This window comes from Sminthopsis crassicaudata, chromosome 3 (genome assembly GCF_048593235.1).
Source record: "Sminthopsis crassicaudata isolate SCR6 chromosome 3, ASM4859323v1, whole genome shotgun sequence".
NCBI lineage: Eukaryota > Metazoa > Chordata > Mammalia > Dasyuromorphia > Dasyuridae > Sminthopsis > Sminthopsis crassicaudata.
The window spans coordinates 10903564-10923344 of record NC_133619.1 but is presented as its reverse complement, the minus strand read 5'-3'; the positions used below and the strand labels follow the sequence as shown (position 1 = coordinate 10923344).

The window sequence follows — 19781 nt, the reverse complement described above, 5'->3', positions numbered from 1 at the left end:
AGAGAGAGTCACTTTGTATATGACTAAAGTGAGTAAATGAAAAGGATTGGGGTTAGAACTCGGCTCCTCAGATTAACCCCATATTTGGAATCCAGGCTATCTGCATATGGGTGACAATTAAATACAAAGAAAGAATGAAAAACTCAGGAAGATGGTCTAACCTGCTACCTCAGTTTCTTTTTGTGCCTGTGCCTACAATAAACGAGAGTTTAGGGCATAAAATGAAATGCTCAATTAAACTTGATTAAGAAGAGAATAATTTTAATTCAATTTAACTATTACAATGTTTTGTTTTTTAATTTCAAACATTTTTAGGTCATAAATATTCTGCAAACTTTGGACCAAGATAGAGTAGTGGACTTGATTTATCAGAGTAGCAAATGATCCATAATGAATGCAGAGGTGTGTGGTCATTCTTTGTACATTTAAGTATGTTCATTAGTCATTTATGAAGTCGTTTTTTAGAGCCTAAATGGGAGAATCGACCTCACTTCAGTCATAAGTTTATAGGATGTACAGAGACACTGACCTATGATTTCACTGGAATTTCACTCCACCCGGAAGTGACTTGTCTAGGGTCACACAATACTATGCATCATATCTTCCAGAAGCAAAGGCTAGCCCTCTACCATTTTTACTATGCTACTCTCCTTCATGGTTATATTGCTGCAGATGAATTTTAATATATATTTTGTCTCTCTGACTCATGTTTCGTGACTCTTTGTTTCAACACTGAACTATTTATTGACTTCAGATCTCATTCAAATTCATGTTTTCACTAAAAAATAAGAGGACTTATCCCACAACCAGGGCAAATGGAGACAAATGACATATATGTCATTTCCCTCTTCATATTTCTTTCTTGCACCTAAACTGATAGGTAGAGTGTGAATATGAAACAATTGTTTTTCAAATAAATAAAAATATACATATTTTTAGAAAAAGGTGAGACTGTAGGATTGAGAGTCTCATTCTATGTGTGAATGAAATGTGTCTATTTTCATAAAAACTTAAAATACTTTAAGCTGGTAGATTTCATATTGTCTCAGATACTGAACTGAATGTGGTATCAAAACCCAAAAGTTGGAGTTTGCGTATAAAGATTTTTTTTTAATGGAGATATACGAGGAATACACAAAATAGACACAAACAAAAATAATGTAACTTTTAACCTCCAATATAAAAATATAATTAAGAAAGAGAAGTTTTATTAGGGCAATTTTTTTTACTTTATTTTTCCATACAGCAAAGTCAACTATTGCAATAATAATAAAATAAGCATAAAAACAAATTGCAGCCAAGGACAGAATACATAATTCAAAGCGACTACAAGCAAAAGTAATTCTGTGATTACATAATAGTAAAATCAAGCACGTCTGTCCTTTCAGCAGATGAAAGTTGCAGGGTTGCAAATAAGTGCAACATCGTCATCACCTGATTGGTGTGACTGTTGAATAATACCAATTAAAAATTATAGTCGAATATCACATGATACATGACTTTTAAATCACAACGTGCTTAATGACGTTGTTCTGAGTGCTTTTGATTTTGAAAATTAAAACTGTAAAATTTGAGGTTTATTTGTTTTCACCTGCTAAAAGAACAGCTCACTAATAGCAATTAAAAAAAAAAAAAAAAAAACCAAAAACAATCACATAACAACGATAGCTACGGTGTGCTGTTTGGTTTGCCTGTTCATGATTTTTAACTTTTTGTGAGAGTCAATACTCATTTTGTAGATTTTTGTTTTGTGAACAATAAACCACTGAAATTGTCAAACTGGTTTGAATAGTATATATTCTTAATATATTTCTCTTTATTTTTTTGATAGTTTAAACATGCAGTAGTTTTGAATAATGTAAGGACTATCTGATCCATGATTTCACCTTAATGGTTGAAATAAGTACCTGCTATTTTTGGCAATGATCTTCAGGCATATTTTGGACCAGAGGAACTGTTGTCAGTCATGAGATCTTGGAAGGATGGCATATCTTTCCAGCTGAAAAAATCCTGGCAAACTACAAGCTGTCCACAAAAAGCAAAGCCACTTTTTTGGGAGGGGTTTGGAGTGCTAACTCTGCCATTTTTGCAAGCAATTTTGCTCAGCCTGTCATTTTTTTTTTATTAGCCTTAACAAAACTCTTTGTAATTATAGACGTTTTTATTCAAAATAAGATCTCACTATTATACAGGTTTCTCTCTTTTTTTTTTTTTTTGACTATATACAGAAGTGCAAAAAGTCAACCTTCTTTCCTCAACGTTCCAACATGCTAAACTGCAGCATAATCAACCCTCAAGAGTTTGCACACACTAAAATTCTTGTTACGTAAACTTTGAGTATTTGGATTATCAACAAAAAGTCCCTTGATCTATCGATTATGCAGCTTAATTATAACAAGGCCTGATATTCAGGGATTTCAAAAAATATTTAAACAATATTTTAACATTTGAATTGGATACAGTAGAAAATAAATTTTATTCTAATATCTAGGATCTAGATTTTCTTATAATAACTAATTACAAACAAAATAAATCATCAAAATATTACTCAATTGTCTGCCAGGATTGTTGCCATAGCAACAACTTAACTTCTTACTTAGCAATGATTATATAATTATAAGATATCCATATAAAAGATCTTTGTTCTTTTAATGAAAACTAGACAAGAACTAACAATGACTGACATTCTTACACTGTAATATTAAATCCGTAAAATATAAATCATTTAGTTAACAATAATACGAATCCTTATATGACACTACATGTAATTCAAAACTGAGTATGTTATGAAAGGAAAAAAAAACTATTTTTTTTTGTATTTTGAAAAATTCATCAGTAAAATCTAATAAAACAAAATTTTATAAACTGAAATGATATTCAATTGTTAATAGAAAATGAAAACAATTTTAATAAATGTAGGAAATTAAAATCTACCTTTTAACAAGGAAAAATAAGTAATATTCTATAATGAAACTAACTACAATAACATGTGAAGTCACCTATACTTTCTTAACACGATTGAAATTACATTGGTATGGGGTCCAACCCGTAATGTAATAATCTAAGGCTTTAATAGATGTACAGTACAATCAGTAAAATCAACACATCATTCTTATACTAGAAAGCATTTCTCTCGAGCATAAAAACTTGCCGTAAACGTGGAAGTATGGAAGGTTCTATAACGGAACCTTCTCCTCTTCCATTCCACACCACACTACTAGTGACCTGGCCCCCACTTCAGCAATGGTCAGAATTGCTGAACAGGCAAAAAAAAATTATACATATACATATATATATATATATATATCTGTACATATACATATATATGTATATCCTCTACTAGCTGCAACATCCAAACCACAAAAAAAAGAAGAAAAAAGAAAGAAAGAAAAAAGGAATTCCTTTGGATGAATCTATTTTTAAAAACTGAATGCACATCTATCTATATATATATTTTTTTAATTTTGTAAAAGGCTTTCTAAGGCTATAAGCAGTTAATCAAAACAAAACAGAAAAAAAAGAAAAAAAATCACATATAAAATTCACCCAAGTACTTAACCCGCCCAAATACTACTTAATTAAACCTTTACCATATTCATATTTTGGTTTAACATGCATCCAATGACAGTGCTTCTGCCTTCCTTTGTTTAGAGTCACCATTTTGAATGTGACTGTAATGAAGAATAGAAACAAAGTGAAACTATTTTTGCAAAGCATTTATAGTCTTTTGACTTTTGACAGGCTATAAATAGAAGCAAAACAAGTTCCTCAAACATTGTTTTCTTGTTATCGTGTCTCAGAAATGGCATTTCCCTTTTTTTTTCTTTTTGAGTATAATGTTATACAGTATAATATGCATAAATATTACACTACAATGCATTAAAATAATTATATATATATAATCTATATATATCTATCTCTTTCTATATCTCCAGTATGTGTGAATTTTCTGTGTTGTTTGAGACTTTGTCTTGTGCTACCTATGGTTACTGTAAGGTTAAATGGGCCATTTCTGAGACAGCTTTGGTTTCGAAAAAAGAATGGTGCCCTTTGACTGATCAGTATTAGCGAGTAAGCAACGAAACGTGGCTCTGAAAATAATAACACTGAAGAAATAATACTCTACTTTGATGTACAGTCTATGGCACTTCATGAGTATCTTCAACAACATGGTTCTTAAAGCCATGATGTGCTTTAAAATATACACAGCTATGGTTTTGCTTGGCACATTCATCTCTGTCAGATCCCTCCCTCACCACCTCTTACAATCTATAACATTAAAAAATATTACTCTTCAACAAAAATGACTGTGCATGCACACTTTTGTCTATAATGGCAATTTTTAAATACAAGGTGCACCTTTGTTATTTGTAAACCTTGAAAGAAATAAACTTATTTTTTTTTAAAAAAAATTATATCTTGGTCTACAGACGTACCAATATATGAAAGAATCATGGTTACACCATAGTCTGTCTTTTCAAGATGGCATGAGTATGTAGGAAATTAACTAGGTGGATGCATACCAAAATCCATATGCATCTCTCTGTGCTAGAAAAGAGAGACAAGGTTGTTCTTTTAGACAGGAAGATCACCTCAGCACAAATATCAATTCAATATACAAAATATCTAGGCAACAGTGTGCAGTGGGTTTCCATGTTGTCTTTTCGTCTTGATAACATGCAATAGGTGGATGCTTTACGGCTGAGGGTTTGGCTGGGTATGTTGCTTGACGGTATATACATTATGGCTAACGACCTTGTCCTTTATTCTAAACAAGCACACTGTCCTCTTCTCTTTAGGATGATCTAGAGGAAAGTGGGAGGGGAAAGAAAAAAGAATTGGGATAAGTGAGAAGTCTCGACAGAATCCACCATATCCCCCCAATTCCTTTCCCCAGTGTCGTTCAAAGATTTCATCTGAAAGGATGGACGATTTGTTGATGGGAAAGACATTTGTTATTCCCGAGTGATCCCAGCATACCCACTGTGTTGGAATAGTAAATGGAGAAATTGAGGAAAATGGAATTGGGCTTTTCTAAACAAGGGAAAATGGGCACAGTGATGGATGGCTTTGTGATCCATGCTCCCAAACCATCTAAGAGGAAGGAAGCAAGACCACTTATGGTGTGTGTGTGTTATATAATAACCTTCATAATGTTGGCATTAAGGCCCAGTCTATACAGAGTTGTGTTTTAGGAAAAATGGCTGGATTCCCTGCATTTAGAAATTCATGGGAAAATGTACTATGTTTCAACCAGAAACCAATGTTATTAATCAGTTGCTTAATAAGTACAAGAATGATGGACTTGGGTATGGGAAAACACTTTTTTTCATTGGTACAAATAATTTAAAATTTCTATCTAAAGCTCAGAAAATCTTGGAGAAGTTGGTATATTCAGATTTTATACCAATATCCATCAATTAATTAGTAGACTATGTTTTTTTTTTTCCTGGGGGTCCATTCATTTACTCATAATATGCACTATTTAATCAGTTACCATTAAACACAATTCAGTGGAAGATCAGAGACAGTAGTTTATGATGCGTTCCCTGGTCCTCGGAATGGTGAGAGGTCTTGCACATAATCTAGATACAGCCTTTTATAGATGAGGAAATGAACTGGAAGTCAGGTAATGATGGAAAGGCTGCCTCATTGTGTCAGGACATATTTATGAGGCCGTGGTAACTTTTCAAGGAAATGGATGGATCTAGCCAATATGTTGCTATTGAGAAGGGAAAAACGCTGAGCTCAGAATCAGGGTCTTGAGTTCAAGTGTCTGCTCTGCCACTGGGTGACCTTGCCATTCATTTCCTCATCTCTAAAATGACTGTGTCTAAGAACCCTTTTACCTCTAGAAGTTCAGTGACTCTTATAATTTGAATCACAGTAAACTAACTTTATCACTGCTCTTATTGATTAGCATTTTTATGTAGGTTTTCTCATTTGAGCTTCATCACAATCCTGTGAAGTAGGTGCTCTTATTATCACTGCCCTTTTACATTTGAGCAAACTGAGGCAAACAGAGATGAAGTGACTTGCCCAGTCAACCAGCAAGTTTCTGAGGTGGAATTCACATTTAAGTCTTCCTAATTCCAGGCCCAATACTCTGTCTCCCATGCAACTCAGTTAGTTCAGTTCCCTAATGAGAAATAATCATTTTGGAACAAATACTTTTTTGAAAATTGTGATAACTATAATCAGTTTGTTGCTATATTCATAAAATAAATTATTCTTGAGAAAAAGAAGTAAATAGATCCTGTAGTTTTCTAATGATTCTTTTCTACAAATGGACTTCAATATTTAGTATTCAAATTTAATACTGATAGCTAGCTACCTGCATCTATAGCCACAATTATATATACATATATTATATATGTAAAGGAATAGGACTAAATTTTTAAAGCACCATAACTTACCAATCAGGATAAGTATTACCCCTTCAAAATAATTATCCTGGGAGTCTAGACACTTATTCCAACAATGTATTTACTACCAGAACCAGTATTTAACCAAACAAGAAGTTTAGTCCCATTAATGAATATTAATGAAGTCATCTGAAGTAGTAAGACCACTCTTGTTTACTCACCTGATTCAATAGATTTTCTTCCTGATTTCCTTCAAGAAAGGCTCAAATGTCACCTTCTTTACCTCATCTGTCTTAAAACTAATACCTTCCCTCCAATTCATCTCCCTCATTGAATTCTGAGTTTCTTAAGAATGGGGACCATTTTTGTCTTTTTTCCCTTTGTTTAAAAAAATTGCATCCTCAGTGTTTAGTGCACATAGTAGGTGCTTAACAAAAGCTTGTTGAGTTGCATCACTTATCCCTTTTTCCAAAAGTCAGCCTTCTGAGGCCAAAGACTTTACTGCTACTGAAGAAGTTAAAAACAAGCAAAAATGATCCAAGAGGCTTTTCTGAACACTGTATTCAAAGGTGAGATCTAAAAAGTGGTTCACCAAGGTTGCTTCCACATTGTTCAAATAAAGTTTTAACATGATTAATTCAAAGAGACAAGACTCAATTGGTTGTGAGCATGTTTGCTTAAAAAAATGATCACTTGTCCTTGTTCCCGTCTGACATTATATATCTTATATCTACTCTGTTATTTATATGTAGTTTCTCCTATTAGAAAGTAAATAATTTGAGAGCAGAAGCTCTCTTTGCCTTTCTTTGTATTCCCAGCATTTAAGCACAGTATCTGGAATATCTTAACCACTTAAATACTTTGGGATTAACAGATGAATATACCTATAGTTTTAAATACAGGGTAGGTAGGTATAGGGGGCATAAATTGTATATATACATATTTTCCCATTATCTTTCAGTAATCTAAAATATAATTCCAAGACAATAATTCTAAATAATAAATTAGGGCTCAATATTTCTAAATTTACCTTTAAATTAGAATTAGGATTCAATTTTTTCCTCCCTTCTTATAGTAATTTCATGACATAAAGGAAAAAGAAAACAAATTTATTTTATCTTGGGATATAGCTTGCTTTAATTTATATGTCATAAAAAATCATAATAGAAAGAAAAAATAAGTTTTGGATGTAATCAGCATTAAATACCTGAAATATCTATGGCACAAAACATAAGGATACTGAAAAAGTAAGTGGATTTTTCCTCTTTCCAGAACATATCTAATGTCTATTAATAGCAGTATTGTATGCTTATGTAATCTTAAAAAAATTACAAGAAGTATACAACTATATATAGTGGATGAGAAACTTACTGTTTGGTGATGAAATTTCTACATCTGGGTAACATACTTGTGGCTAGTCAGATGTTCGGCAGATATTATGGGTATCTAGCAAATAAAAAATTTTTTTTAATGAATGGCCCATGCAAGACAGCCAACAACCAAGCGAGATAACTATCTCATCATTATTAAGTTCTAAGAAAAGTGAAGTTCAGCTGTGAGGTGATAGTTCTTAATCAATATAACAATAAGTTAATGTCAACTTGAATGCCAAAGTAGCAACTTCATTTTTTCTTGGTTTAACAAATCATTGTGTTAAATACTACTCCACAAATGTAGGTAAGTGTTACCAGTTGTTTAGGAAGTAAAAGAAGTTAAAATTACAAAGTTCATGCAGTGCAGTCCCTTTTTTGTTGGCCTACACACATCTGAGATTTCCTTGGCTTGGAAAATGATGAGGAGTAAGAATGTTTTGCTTAAATCGTGTGTCCAATTTCAGACCTCCACTTTCCTCTCAACCTGTTCACAAAGGTTTCCAAAAGGAACCCCCAAAATGCAGCCACGGATGGTTAGTGACGTGAAAAGTGTGGCCACTCAAGGATCCAGACAATTTGCAAATGGAACTTTCAAAAAATCTACTTTGATATCTTCAACTGCATGTTTTATTCTATTTCAAATAGGACAACGAAAGTAGGGGAAGTGAGAGACAATGTCTTAAAAAACAGATGTGAAAATAGCAAGCTTCCACAATTCAAAAGGACTCTGAACTTTTGATCTGCAATTTTAGCTTCCTTTAAGGCAAAAAACTAAAGGAGTCAAGCTGTGTAAGGAAGCATAGCCTGATGGGAATAGTTCTGGATGACTCCTGGAACTTCCTCTTGGCTTTCCAATGACCTGATCATGACAAGTCACTTCATCTCTCCTAACCTAAATTTCCTCATCAGTAAAAATGGAGAAAACCATACGTGGCCTACAGATTTCCTAGGCAGGACAAAAAGGACACGGTATATGTGAAAGCATTTTTCCAAATATTGAACACGCTCTGCAAAGGCAAGGGTGGCCATTAAGTGCTGCTCTCTATTCTGCTGGGGCAACTCATTGGATTTCTCCTCAAATGCGCATCCTTCAAATGACATCTTGACTCAATAGTACAGCATTGTCAAATAGCACTGAAATGGGCTCCAAACAAAATGAAGCTTCTCATACCATTTTTCCTGCTCTTGCAGGACAGGATGTTGTACCCAACAGTGTAGAAGCGTCAAGAATGAGACTGCAGAAACATACCAGGGACTTTCAATCCCCCTCAATACCGATGAAGGACCAGAGAGAAATGTCTCCATGCATGCAGGTTACATTTGGTGGCAATGGCCATCCCTCAACATTGCTAATGTACTATCGCCATATACATTACTATGTATATGTAGATATAATATATATGGTCATATATATGTATATCTAACTTTTCATTTTTTGGTCACAATATTTTTGCCATGTTATGAGGAGCCTGAGAAAGTTATGCGTGAAATGGTCATAGCAAAATGCAAAAAAAAAAAAAAAAAATCAGTGTCCCTTGAGCCCAGATGGCAAAGGGATTGTGGAAATTTGTTTTGCCTGGATTCTGCTTACACCAGCACTTCTGCAGTCATACATGGCACGTGGGGAAAAAACATTTCGATTCACTGATCGTTACTGTAAACAAGCTGCTTTGGATGCATTAAGAAATGGCTTCTATAGATTATTCCTGAAATGCCACATATGCCCAGCTAGCGTTCTTGTAAATGAGTCTTAATGGCTTAGCCGAATTGGAAATGAGTGGGAGCTTTTGTGATGAGATTTAATTAAAAAAGGAAAAGTTAAATTTTTCTTTGCTAAGAATATTTAAAGCTTGTCTGTCAGAACTTGGAAAAAAAATCAAAATGACTTTGTTGTTATCTTAGCAATATTTATGTCAAGAATAGATAGCTGAGAAATTTGGAATCTGGGGCAAGTTCCACAAATTATGTCTGGATCTGGGGGGCCAAAAGTGCATTTTCACTTGAGGTTGAGAGGAAGATGAGGCTGGGTAGTAGGGAAAAGAATTGACCTGTGTTCAGTAGGTAGCTATTAATGAATTATTCATGCTAACTAGAAAGAGAACACTACTGTTTTTATACAGCAAGTTTAGTCTGCACTTAGGGCTTTTGTCAGAGGACACTGAATTTACTATCACCCCACCCTAGTTACAGTTTAAAAGTACACTGAACTGAAAAATCCAATAGTTGAAATCTCTTACCAATAATTCAATATTTTTTTGGATCCTCAAATAGTCTTCAAGAGGTCTACAATGGCCTCTGGCTAGAAATCTTGTTGAAATTACACTTTTTCCTCTGGAACTTTGCTTTCATAATGAGCAACCAAGAAGGCACTTTTTGTAACTTCAAAGCTCACTAATGTAAGCAATTAGTGACTTTGTTTCACCCAGTATATTCTGTTCCTTCTTAGCTGTTCCATCATGAAACCCCAGTTCTGGACAGAGGAACTTTTTCAAAGAACTGGTCACATTTCTCATCCCATAATTCCCTAAATCTGCATGCTTAACAGTGGATGAGAAACCAATCACTATACTTATTAGGACATAAGATTCTATTGCACATTAAAGACTATTTAAGATAGGATTCTTTCCCTGAATCCCTAGAGATCCTAAGAGATGTCAAAGAAAACCTGATCCTTTCTGCTGAACAAGCTAACTTTCAGTGGGATCTATTGAACTACTGGGGTCATTTTAAAGAACTCAGTTTACAAGTGTGGTCATTTGTGGCATAAAGAATTGAGTCTGGTATTATTTATCTTTTTCCCCACTCTCTTTTTATGAAGAATAGTGTGGGTGTAAACTGAAAAATCCTCTGCACCAGATATATTTCTTCTCATGGGTACCTTGAAGGATCCCCTTAGATCCCTACATATAGTGCTAGGAATCTCTGCATGAAATGCTAACACCAAGTCAGAAATGCTAGTGTAAATCCAATTTAATTTAGGAATGTTGCTGCAACACCCTTGGAGCACTGAGCCAAGGCACAAAAGCATTCTGCCACTCATCTTAGAGAGAAGGTATAGGCCAACAAGAGGAATAGTCGAAACCCCCATGCTTATTAAAAGCACCACCCACAGCCCTCACGGACATATGGTTCCCACTGATTTCAATGGGAACACCACGTTGCGTAAGGGCTGTTGGACTAAGCCCCATTAGAGTTGTATTTTGTTTTGTTTTTTTGTTTTTTTGTTTTTTTGTTTTTTTTAAGAAACAAAGCTGTAAATTAGCAAACCTGGTTGGCTGTGGCTGTTGCAGCGAAGGGAACACTTGTGGCGGATGTTGTTGCAGCGGACACAGTGGCTGGCGTAGCACCGTGCACCATGGGAACTTTCGGAGGGAAAATCATATAAGCAAACATACAGAAGAGTGAAGCAGCATGGAAACCATGTAACATGGGGAAGACCATCGGGCAGGGCATTTACCACAGCGGTTAAGCCACGTGACGAGGCATCATCACCAGCAAATGACATGCAATCACAGTGCAAAGCAGGACAACATTCCGGGGAGGAGAATGACAGGAGGAAAGGGGAAGGGAGAGGGGAAAATGAAAGAGAAAAAAAGGGGAAAAAAAAGCTTGTTACCATCAAATCAGGAAAACAACACAAACAGCTTATTTGGCTAAGTCAACTTAAGAAACTTAAAATGAGCTCACATTTAGACATTCAAAATCTCAGTGAAAACATAGGTGTTTACTATAGCATGTAGACTCTATTTGAATAAAAGTCTATTACCATATTAACTACTATAATGATAACACAATATATTACTTTTATGAGATAGATTTTCTATAATACCCACAGTCCGATCAAAATCCACTAAAAAGATGACCAGAAAACTCCCCCCACTACTGTTTGTAAAGGAAAACATCAATTGCTGGATTTCCTTGATCCATGTCAATTAAAGACAAACAGTCTTTAATTGACAGATGGTTGTCAGGTTAGGGGGAACCAATTTGCCCAGGAACCACGTGGGTTAAACTACCAGTGGATTTTGAGGGGCTGTGGGGTGTACCACCAGTTGAAGATAAGAAATGAAGCTGGCACCTACCAACACTTGTAGCGGGTGTCATGCACAAGATTGAGCCTGCCCATCATGCATTGCAACAGGAAGGTGGATTTGAAAAGGGAAAAGAATTAAAACAACCCATCACACGTGTAATTAGGAAATTCATTTGAACAAAGAAGAAACAAAAATGTTATTATGGGAACAGTGGCATGTAACTGTCAGCACAATCCAATCATACAATGGCCCAGTGAGTGAGTGCCCTGGTCCCAAGGGAAGATTAAAAGCCAACATCAGAAGGGGCTGTTCCAATTTGCTTTTTCTTTACTGCTATCCCATATCACTTCATCACTAAACATTATGAGGGTGAGGGAACCCTAACATTTCTAGGCTACTGTCCAAAGAATGGTATTATAAAGGTTTGCTTTCCTGGATCTAGGTATACTAATAATATGTTAACTTTTCCTTTGGCTTGAACTTATACTAAATTATTCAAGATGCCATCTTCTCATAAAGCGTTCAAGAGTACCATAGACGGAATTGACTTAATCACATAATGATATTAACCAAGCAGAAGTAAGGGGAGTCCAATAAGCTTACTTCCAAGTCCTTGGTCCTTAGGGCCTTGCATGATAGAGGCACATCACCTGGGGATGGGGCTGTGCAGGGAGTGGGGTTAGTTGGTGGTGGTGGTGGTGGTGGTGGAGGTGAATGCAGTCATTTTCTATACTTGTGAACTAAGATATGAAGACACCATGCAATATAAACTGAGCAAAAAGTCGGAAACGCAAGTCTGGATTTCCTTGGTGGTCAAATTTAAAGATATGATAATAAAAAAGTTTTGTCTCACGTAGATCCAACCTCCTTTACAAGGACTTACATCCCCAGGAGAGCAGTGACCCATCCATGGCAGCGTTAAGTCCAGAAGACTCAGATGATCACCTGAGTTACCCATATCAAGGTGGACATTTTGCTGAGTTTATGATACTTTAAAAAGTGACTGGACTTCAATGCAAGCCTCATGATGCATGCTTTGGGGGAAAACAGGTGAGGTTAAGCAGTGAGCAGATAAGGCCTGGCCATTATTACTCACAAATCCTTCCACCAGCATATGTCAAAAGAAATAGGATGAATACCAAGCAGTCCTCTTTTTTTTCCCTTGACACATGAGCAATGAAAATCTAATTCACTTTTAAAAAACCCTCCAGGAAACATTTTCCCATAAGAAGAATGATTTTTGTTAAGACAGAGACCTTTGGAAGCAGCTGGATATAAAAAAAACCGAATGATGTTATTTTTTGACCCTGAAACTTGGCATCTTTCATCTTAAATATGATCTGATCATGGCACCTGGGGTCAATTTTCCTTCAAAAAGCATTTGCTAATGGAGCCTTTTCAGAGGCAGTCCTTCAGAAAGCATAATAAATGGTCATATCAAATGAATGTAGCTACAGTGAAAAGAGCAGCTATTGGACTATTGTCCTAGTGAAAAGAGAACAATCAAAGAAAGCTTGTACCGACACGCTAACTGGTGTTGTGTGATGTTTGGGAGTCGGAAGGCATTTTCCCCTTAGAAAATGTTATACAAAGTGGTAATGTTCTTAGGCAAGCTCACAAAAGAATGCTTAATTCATATTGCACCTGAATTAGAATAGCAGTAATAATGGAAATGTCATTATTATTTATCACTTATTATGGCCATCATCTCACTAGTAAACTGCCTTATGGTTACAAAACAATTTTCTCCTGTGATATGGCCCAGTAAATTGTTCTGTGCAAAGATTATTAGTCTCATTTTATAAGCATATAAACTAGGATTGAGGAAGAGCCAAAGTGGCTTGCTCAAGGTCACACACCTTGCAAGCGACATGGCCGTCTAGGGACCAGACTTTATGCCTCCAAGTCTGCCGTTTGTCATGTTGTTTTGAGTGAGATGCAGCCCTGCAAACACTTTAGAGAACATTGGGATTCAAAATGGCAAATGGAGAAAAATATTAGGTTTGTAATCTGAAGCCCTACGTTCAAATTTCAGCTTTCTTATTTACTCTCTTTATAACTACAGATAATCGGATAAATCTTTCTAGACTTCCATTTCCACATCCGGAAAAAAGAAGTGATTTGGAGTATACATCATCCCTAAAGGTCCTTCCAGCTTAAAATCGATCATCATCTAAAAGTAGAAATCTATGAATCATCAGGTATGGCAAGGCTTTTATGAGAAAATGCAGTCTGAGTTCCAGGAATATACACCATTTCTCCTTGTTTCCCTTACTCTATCTGCTTTTTTCCATTCAGTGAGATGGGTGCATTGTCAAGCAGACTACATCCAAGAAAGGAGTAAGCCAGTGGGGAAAAAAAGGGAGTTACGTACAGGATTTTCACGTTGTAGTCTATAAAATGGGCCAATTGGATGTAAGGAAAACCAGGACTGCTGATAGAATATCAAGGGAAAAGTTTTCCAAAGTAGAATAAGATGACACTGCAGACAGTGAGTTAGGGTGTCTGGGGGATTTTGCCTCATTATTTTGGGTGGCAGTACTTCAGAGACACTGTCCTTTCAAAAGAAAATAGATACAGAAGTGATTTATACTGGTAATAATGTGAAAGCTAATGCAAGACAAAACCACAAGCAAAATTTAAGGCTGGAGGGCAGAGAGCGGGAAGTCATTAGTTCTTCTAATTATTTTGATGAAGGGGGGGGGGGAAGAAAATGTACGCACAAAGTATTTACTGGTAAAAAGCAGTTTGGAGATTGTGGAATATTAGATGTTTTTTAATTATTCTCTCTATTTCCATATTATAACTCACCTAGTGTATGTCATTCCACACGTAATTAGATCTGCGTGCTAAAAACCAGTTAACTTTGCAATGCCGTTCTAAAATGGAATTGTAAAGCTCTTCATTATGAATTTTAGTCTGTTATAATCAGTATGAAGATGACAATACATGCAAAGACTTTGGGGAGGGATCGGTCACAGATGAACATAAGGCAGTAAGGAGAATACTTGCTAGGGGCAATAATTCACCACCAGGAAAACCTAATAGTGTAGGATCCAGTCATCAAGAAAACAATCCCTTGTGAAAGACCCTTCATATTCCTCTTTACTTTTAGTGGATTGGTTTGTTAACAAGAAGGGATACAGAGCACATTGCCTGCTTAACCTCTATCTTTCATTCCCCAGCCTAAGGCAAAACTGCCCTTCCAAATATATTTTCCCTTCACTTAAGAAGTCAAATTGGGAATTGATGAGAGAAGGTTTGTTTTAAAACCAGTTTTTTTGTTTGATGAAAGGATAGAGACAGGATATGTCATTTGACTTATATAACAAATTCCCAGGTAAGGAAACTCCCTGTTCCAATGGCCCCTTCTCTGCCATTTAGAGTCTATGCTAACAGTGACCCAGAGATTCATTATACTAAACTGTCTTCCTCTGATTTTCTAAACTATTTCCTAATTGTGCATGAGCAAGGAAAGGGAAAAAAATAATTTGTAGGAAGGTACTTTTCAAATTGGAGGCATTCATATTATTTTTTTCCATTTAAGGGCAGCTTGATACCACAGTGGATAGAGCATCTGTCCCAGGTTCAAATCCAACTTCAGACATTTACTGGGCAAGGCACTTCACTTTGTTTGCCTCAGTTTCCTCGTTTATAAATTGGGGTTAATAATAGCACCTTCCTTCCAAGGCTGTTGTAAGGATCACAGGAGCAGATGATAAAACACAGAGCAAAACGTCTGGCACAAAGTGAGATCTTCAGCTATTTTTGTCACTTTAGAGATATAAATGTTTGTGTATATGTGTGTATAAACATACCTACACACATACATATAGATATCTATATAGAGATATCTATATCTATATCTATATCTATTTATCTATATAGATATATAGATATAGATATAGAGATGTGTGTGTACATGTTTGATACACACAGGTCATCCCAAAACTCTTAGAGCAGTTATAAACTTTAAAAGCTTAAAACTTCTCTAAGATTTTTGGTACACATACATTTCTAAGGAAAGGGGGAAAAATGGAAGGAAAAAAAATTGTTTCAGATGGAAATGAGCCAACAATCTGATTTCACAGGTGAGATGCAGATTATAATCACTCTATATCTCAAAATCAAATGTTTTTATGTGCTGATGAAACTGAAAAAAATTCATCATTCCTTGGCCAATATTCTAGAGAGGAGATTTTCAGCCCTAAGCAAGGCTACGGTTCCAGCCAAAGGTCGCATCCTTATAAGTCCCTGATTCATAGCCTTCTGAACTTGGGAGGACCACCTAGAACACGATTGTATACCACTGCACTAGTCTAGGAGTATACAAGGCCATTTTATCACCACAATTAGATAATAAAGTAAGACCTAAGTGGAATGAATGGGAGTACAAATGGGGCAATTTGGATTTAACTGGATTTCCCAGGGCCCTTCTTATACTATAAAGATAGGTAGACATGATAGTAAATTAAGCTTTTATCATAATAAAGTTTTAAGTGTACTCAAATTTTGAATCTTTTACTGACCTGGGATTCAAGCTACAGTACTTTCCTAACCAATTTCAGAACCAGAAAATGTTAATTGTACTAGTGAATTGAAATAAATCATCTAAACACTATTAATTTCTTTATACCCATCCTCCCCTATTTAAGCCAATAGCCTGGAGGACATGAATTAGAATTCTCATTCACAAATATGTCAATTAATATCAGTAGTTACATATATACATATGTATCTGTATATATATGTATATATATTGGACTCATGGTTTCTTTGGTATAGAAAGTTTTCAATGAGGACGCTTTCTCTATCAATGCAGACTGGTACTTACTCTACATGGAGTGCTGCTTGGGACACTGAAAAGGCAGGTGATTTTACCAGGGTCACACGGCCAGTATGTGCCAAAATTAGCTCTTATGCCCAGTTTTTTCATACTCTTAGGATACATCCTTTAACTATTATGTATTTTTTCTAGTTATAATAAACCCATTTTCATTTTAGGGATAAATCAGAATCACAAATGATATTGTTACCTAACTAAATTAATAAATTTCTGGAAAAAAATTTGGTGGAAAGAAAATAAATTCATCTTCAAATGTACGCTTATACTTCCATCTAGTTTAATGGGGGAAAAAATGAAACCATTTTTCAGTTTTCATCTTTGAAGGAAAATAATCTTGACAGAGTTTTTATCTGTGATTAAGTTTGAAATTAATTGAGATCCTGGCTTTATATATTCATGGGGGCAAATAGGAAAAAAGAGTTAAAAACTCTGTGATTATTTAAGGAAGAATAGTAACACATTTATTAAGGAAATACAGTGATTGGATCAGTGGACAATCTCTTTGCAGATCTATGGAATATCTATGCCTGCTCTTAAGTTTTTCTGTATCTACCTTACAAGGGAGATCAGAAAAAAAAAATCAACCCACTAACAAGGGGCCACTTCATATATTCTTAATGAATAATTATGGAATGTATCAGCATCTTAGAGCAAAAAATATAAAATTAAATAGTTTTTTGGACAGTGAACAGAGAGGAAAAGGAGATGGGAGCTTAATTAAAAGAGTCAGTTTACACTAAGGAAACACTAAATTCCAAAGAAATCATCTCATGGGAAGATAACATGAGGCACAAAGTTACTATTCTCTTACTTCACAATCTTGATAAAACAGGACTTTCACATTTGGTATTATCTAGTTCTGAAAACGTGGTTGTGAATGTGGATTGTTTGATTCATTACAGTGTAACCAGCTAAAAAGTCATGACAACTCTCTGTAGGCAAAGCCCCAACTACTTACCTGGTGGGAGAAAGGCTGTATGCTGTTGTAACTGCATGTTGGCAAGAGCCTGCTGGTATTGGAAAATACCAGTGTTAAAGACCGCCGTGGCACCATTGGTTTTTTCAAGAGCAGGCCTCTTTGGTAATGGGGGAAGAACAGCTTGAGGGATTCCCTGTGTGGTGAATGAGTATAAAAAACAAAGACCAGTAAAAAAAAGAAAAGAAAAAAGAAAAAAATCAGTAGAAGGCTCAAATAGTTAAGGAGCACCATCTTTTTCCATGAGCAAGCAAGCAGCAGAGCAGACTTAACTAACCAAAAAAATAAAATAAAATAAAATAAAATAAAAAAGCAAGATAAAAGCTTTAAAGGAAGCATTACTTTAGTCTAAGAAAAAAAAAAACACACTAGTTAAAGAAAACATGTTGGAGCCATATGTTATTATGAACTAAAGTGCTTCAAGTTACACAATGCTTCAGGCTTACAGTAGGAAGCCATTATTTTGGAAAAACGACGAGCTGGGCTGCTAGCTCCATGAGCATCAACAAATCCAAGCAGGTTAATCATCATCTTACTGATAGAGTGACTGCGACAGGGAAGCTCCATATTACACTGCTCCCACCTGCCCCGGCCCACCCCCAATCTAACTCAACATGCAATCTGTACCAGGGGCATGCAGGTACCTTACCCCTGAGCTACTAACGTTAAAACTATGTAAAAACCTTCCTAAAGCCATGCCAACCAAACCGATCCATCCATAGTCAGTAATAAATAGAACTGTAATGTCCTTTAGGTGTTTTATCAAAACATCTTACAATGTAGTTAAACTGAATGTGGGCCAATGAACTTTAAGAATCTTTGGTTGGTTGGTGGACATACATAGATTTACTTTGTAGCTTTCCCCACTAATCATATCAGGAAACCACACTCAGTTTTCCATTGTATCTTAATACTTTTACAACAGAAAAAAAGGAATATTCATTTTTAAATAATTAAAAAAAAACTCATATCTACAATAAAGCTACATGCCAAGCTAAAAGGTGAAAGGTCATAGTACCAGGTCAAAGGTTGCCTCGAGGGGTCGCTTCAGTGATTTGACAGCCGACTGAGTCTTAATTAGCAGGCAGCGAGCACATGATGGCAATGGGCCAGTGGGGTTCAAGCGCATTAACATAAACAGCAAGCAGAGGTGCATCATGGGGGCAGCAGTGCATTTTTGGGTAGGTGAGAAAAAAACAAATAAAAAAACAAATCATCGGAATGCCATATACAACGAATAACAAGACTAAGCATGCACAATAAAGGCACTACTAAGTTGTTATTGTGAGGATACAACCTCTATGTAGTTAATTACAAACAAGATATTCTAACAGAAAAAAAGAGTGAAAGAAGAGATAGGAAGAGAGTCTAACTTCTGCATTTTTCTCTTGAGTTTTCATCAAGAAACACACAAAAAAGAGCTCATATTTTACTGGACTATGAATATCACACAATAATATTTAACATGAACATTTTAATAAATTAGGTATTTATGTAAAAAAAAGACAACATTAACAACAGCTAAACAAAGAACAGAGAATGAACCTATAAAAATCAGCAATTAGATCACATTATAATGTACCTTAAGAATATATTTTCTTTTCATGGTTAACCTGAAAGTTTCTTCAGAAGTACTGTGATCCTTCTACTCTAGAAAATGATAGATTTATGCTTCTCCAGGTTGCAGTTATTCTTAAGTCATAATATTATTCAAGGCATTCAAAAGAGTTAATTTTTTAAAAATCCTACTTAAAGTTAGAGACAATTTGTTCGATGCTGTTTTCCTAAAGTGCTCCAGACTGCATTATTGTTACAAAGCAGGGTAAAGGAAGGAAGAATCTCTGGTGTGTACAAAGCACATACACCAAGGGAAAAGAGAATGACCAATTAGAATGAGTGCAGGAATGATGGCAATATGGTTAAATTTTGAAATAAACATGCTGCTTCTTACACTTCACAACTTTCAGGAATAGAGCTGTAACTAGGAAGGTTTATGCCTACAGGAAGTACCAAGAAACATGGTCAATGGGATGTGCATTTATCTTCAGTTAAAATGGCAGGGTAGGATTAGGAAAAAAATTCATTTCAAGCCAATCTTTTGGTATCTTTCTTTTTTGTCTAATTATTCTTGCTCATTAGGGGATAAATTCTATTGCATATATATCTTCCTGAAGCACAGCAAATGGT

General features: G+C 35.4%; 1 protein-coding gene and 1 long non-coding RNA gene across 19 annotated transcripts in view; one reads left to right on the top strand and one right to left on the bottom strand.

Annotated features, from left to right (window-relative positions):
• Window positions 1-19781, top strand: part of LOC141560193 (uncharacterized) — a 50184-nt gene that overhangs the window by 23641 nt on the left and 6762 nt on the right. Inside the window, exon 3 of the long non-coding RNA XR_012487648.1 lies at window positions 13838-13973. This is a non-coding gene — a long non-coding RNA (uncharacterized LOC141560193). The remainder of the gene's footprint in view (window positions 1-13837; window positions 13974-19781) is intronic.
• The window catches only part of MBNL1 (muscleblind like splicing regulator 1), a 248565-nt gene continuing 229964 nt past the window's right edge, over window positions 1181-19781 (bottom strand). For 11 of the 18 annotated variants that reach the window (XM_074298022.1, XM_074298033.1, XM_074298035.1 and 8 more), the window contains 6 exons: window positions 18613-18666; window positions 17577-17730; window positions 11821-11856; window positions 11006-11100; window positions 7737-7811; window positions 1181-4805 (listed from right to left, as the gene is read on the bottom strand). In XM_074298022.1, the coding sequence (XP_074154123.1) occupies window positions 7755-7811; window positions 11006-11100; window positions 11821-11856; window positions 17577-17730; window positions 18613-18666 (396 nt within the window). In that variant the 3' untranslated portion in view covers window positions 1181-4805; window positions 7737-7754. The remainder of the gene's footprint in view (window positions 4806-7736; window positions 7812-11005; window positions 11101-11820; window positions 11857-17576; window positions 17731-18612; window positions 18667-19781) is intronic. The other 7 variants (XM_074298026.1, XM_074298023.1, XM_074298024.1 and 4 more) reach the window with 7 other exon arrangements.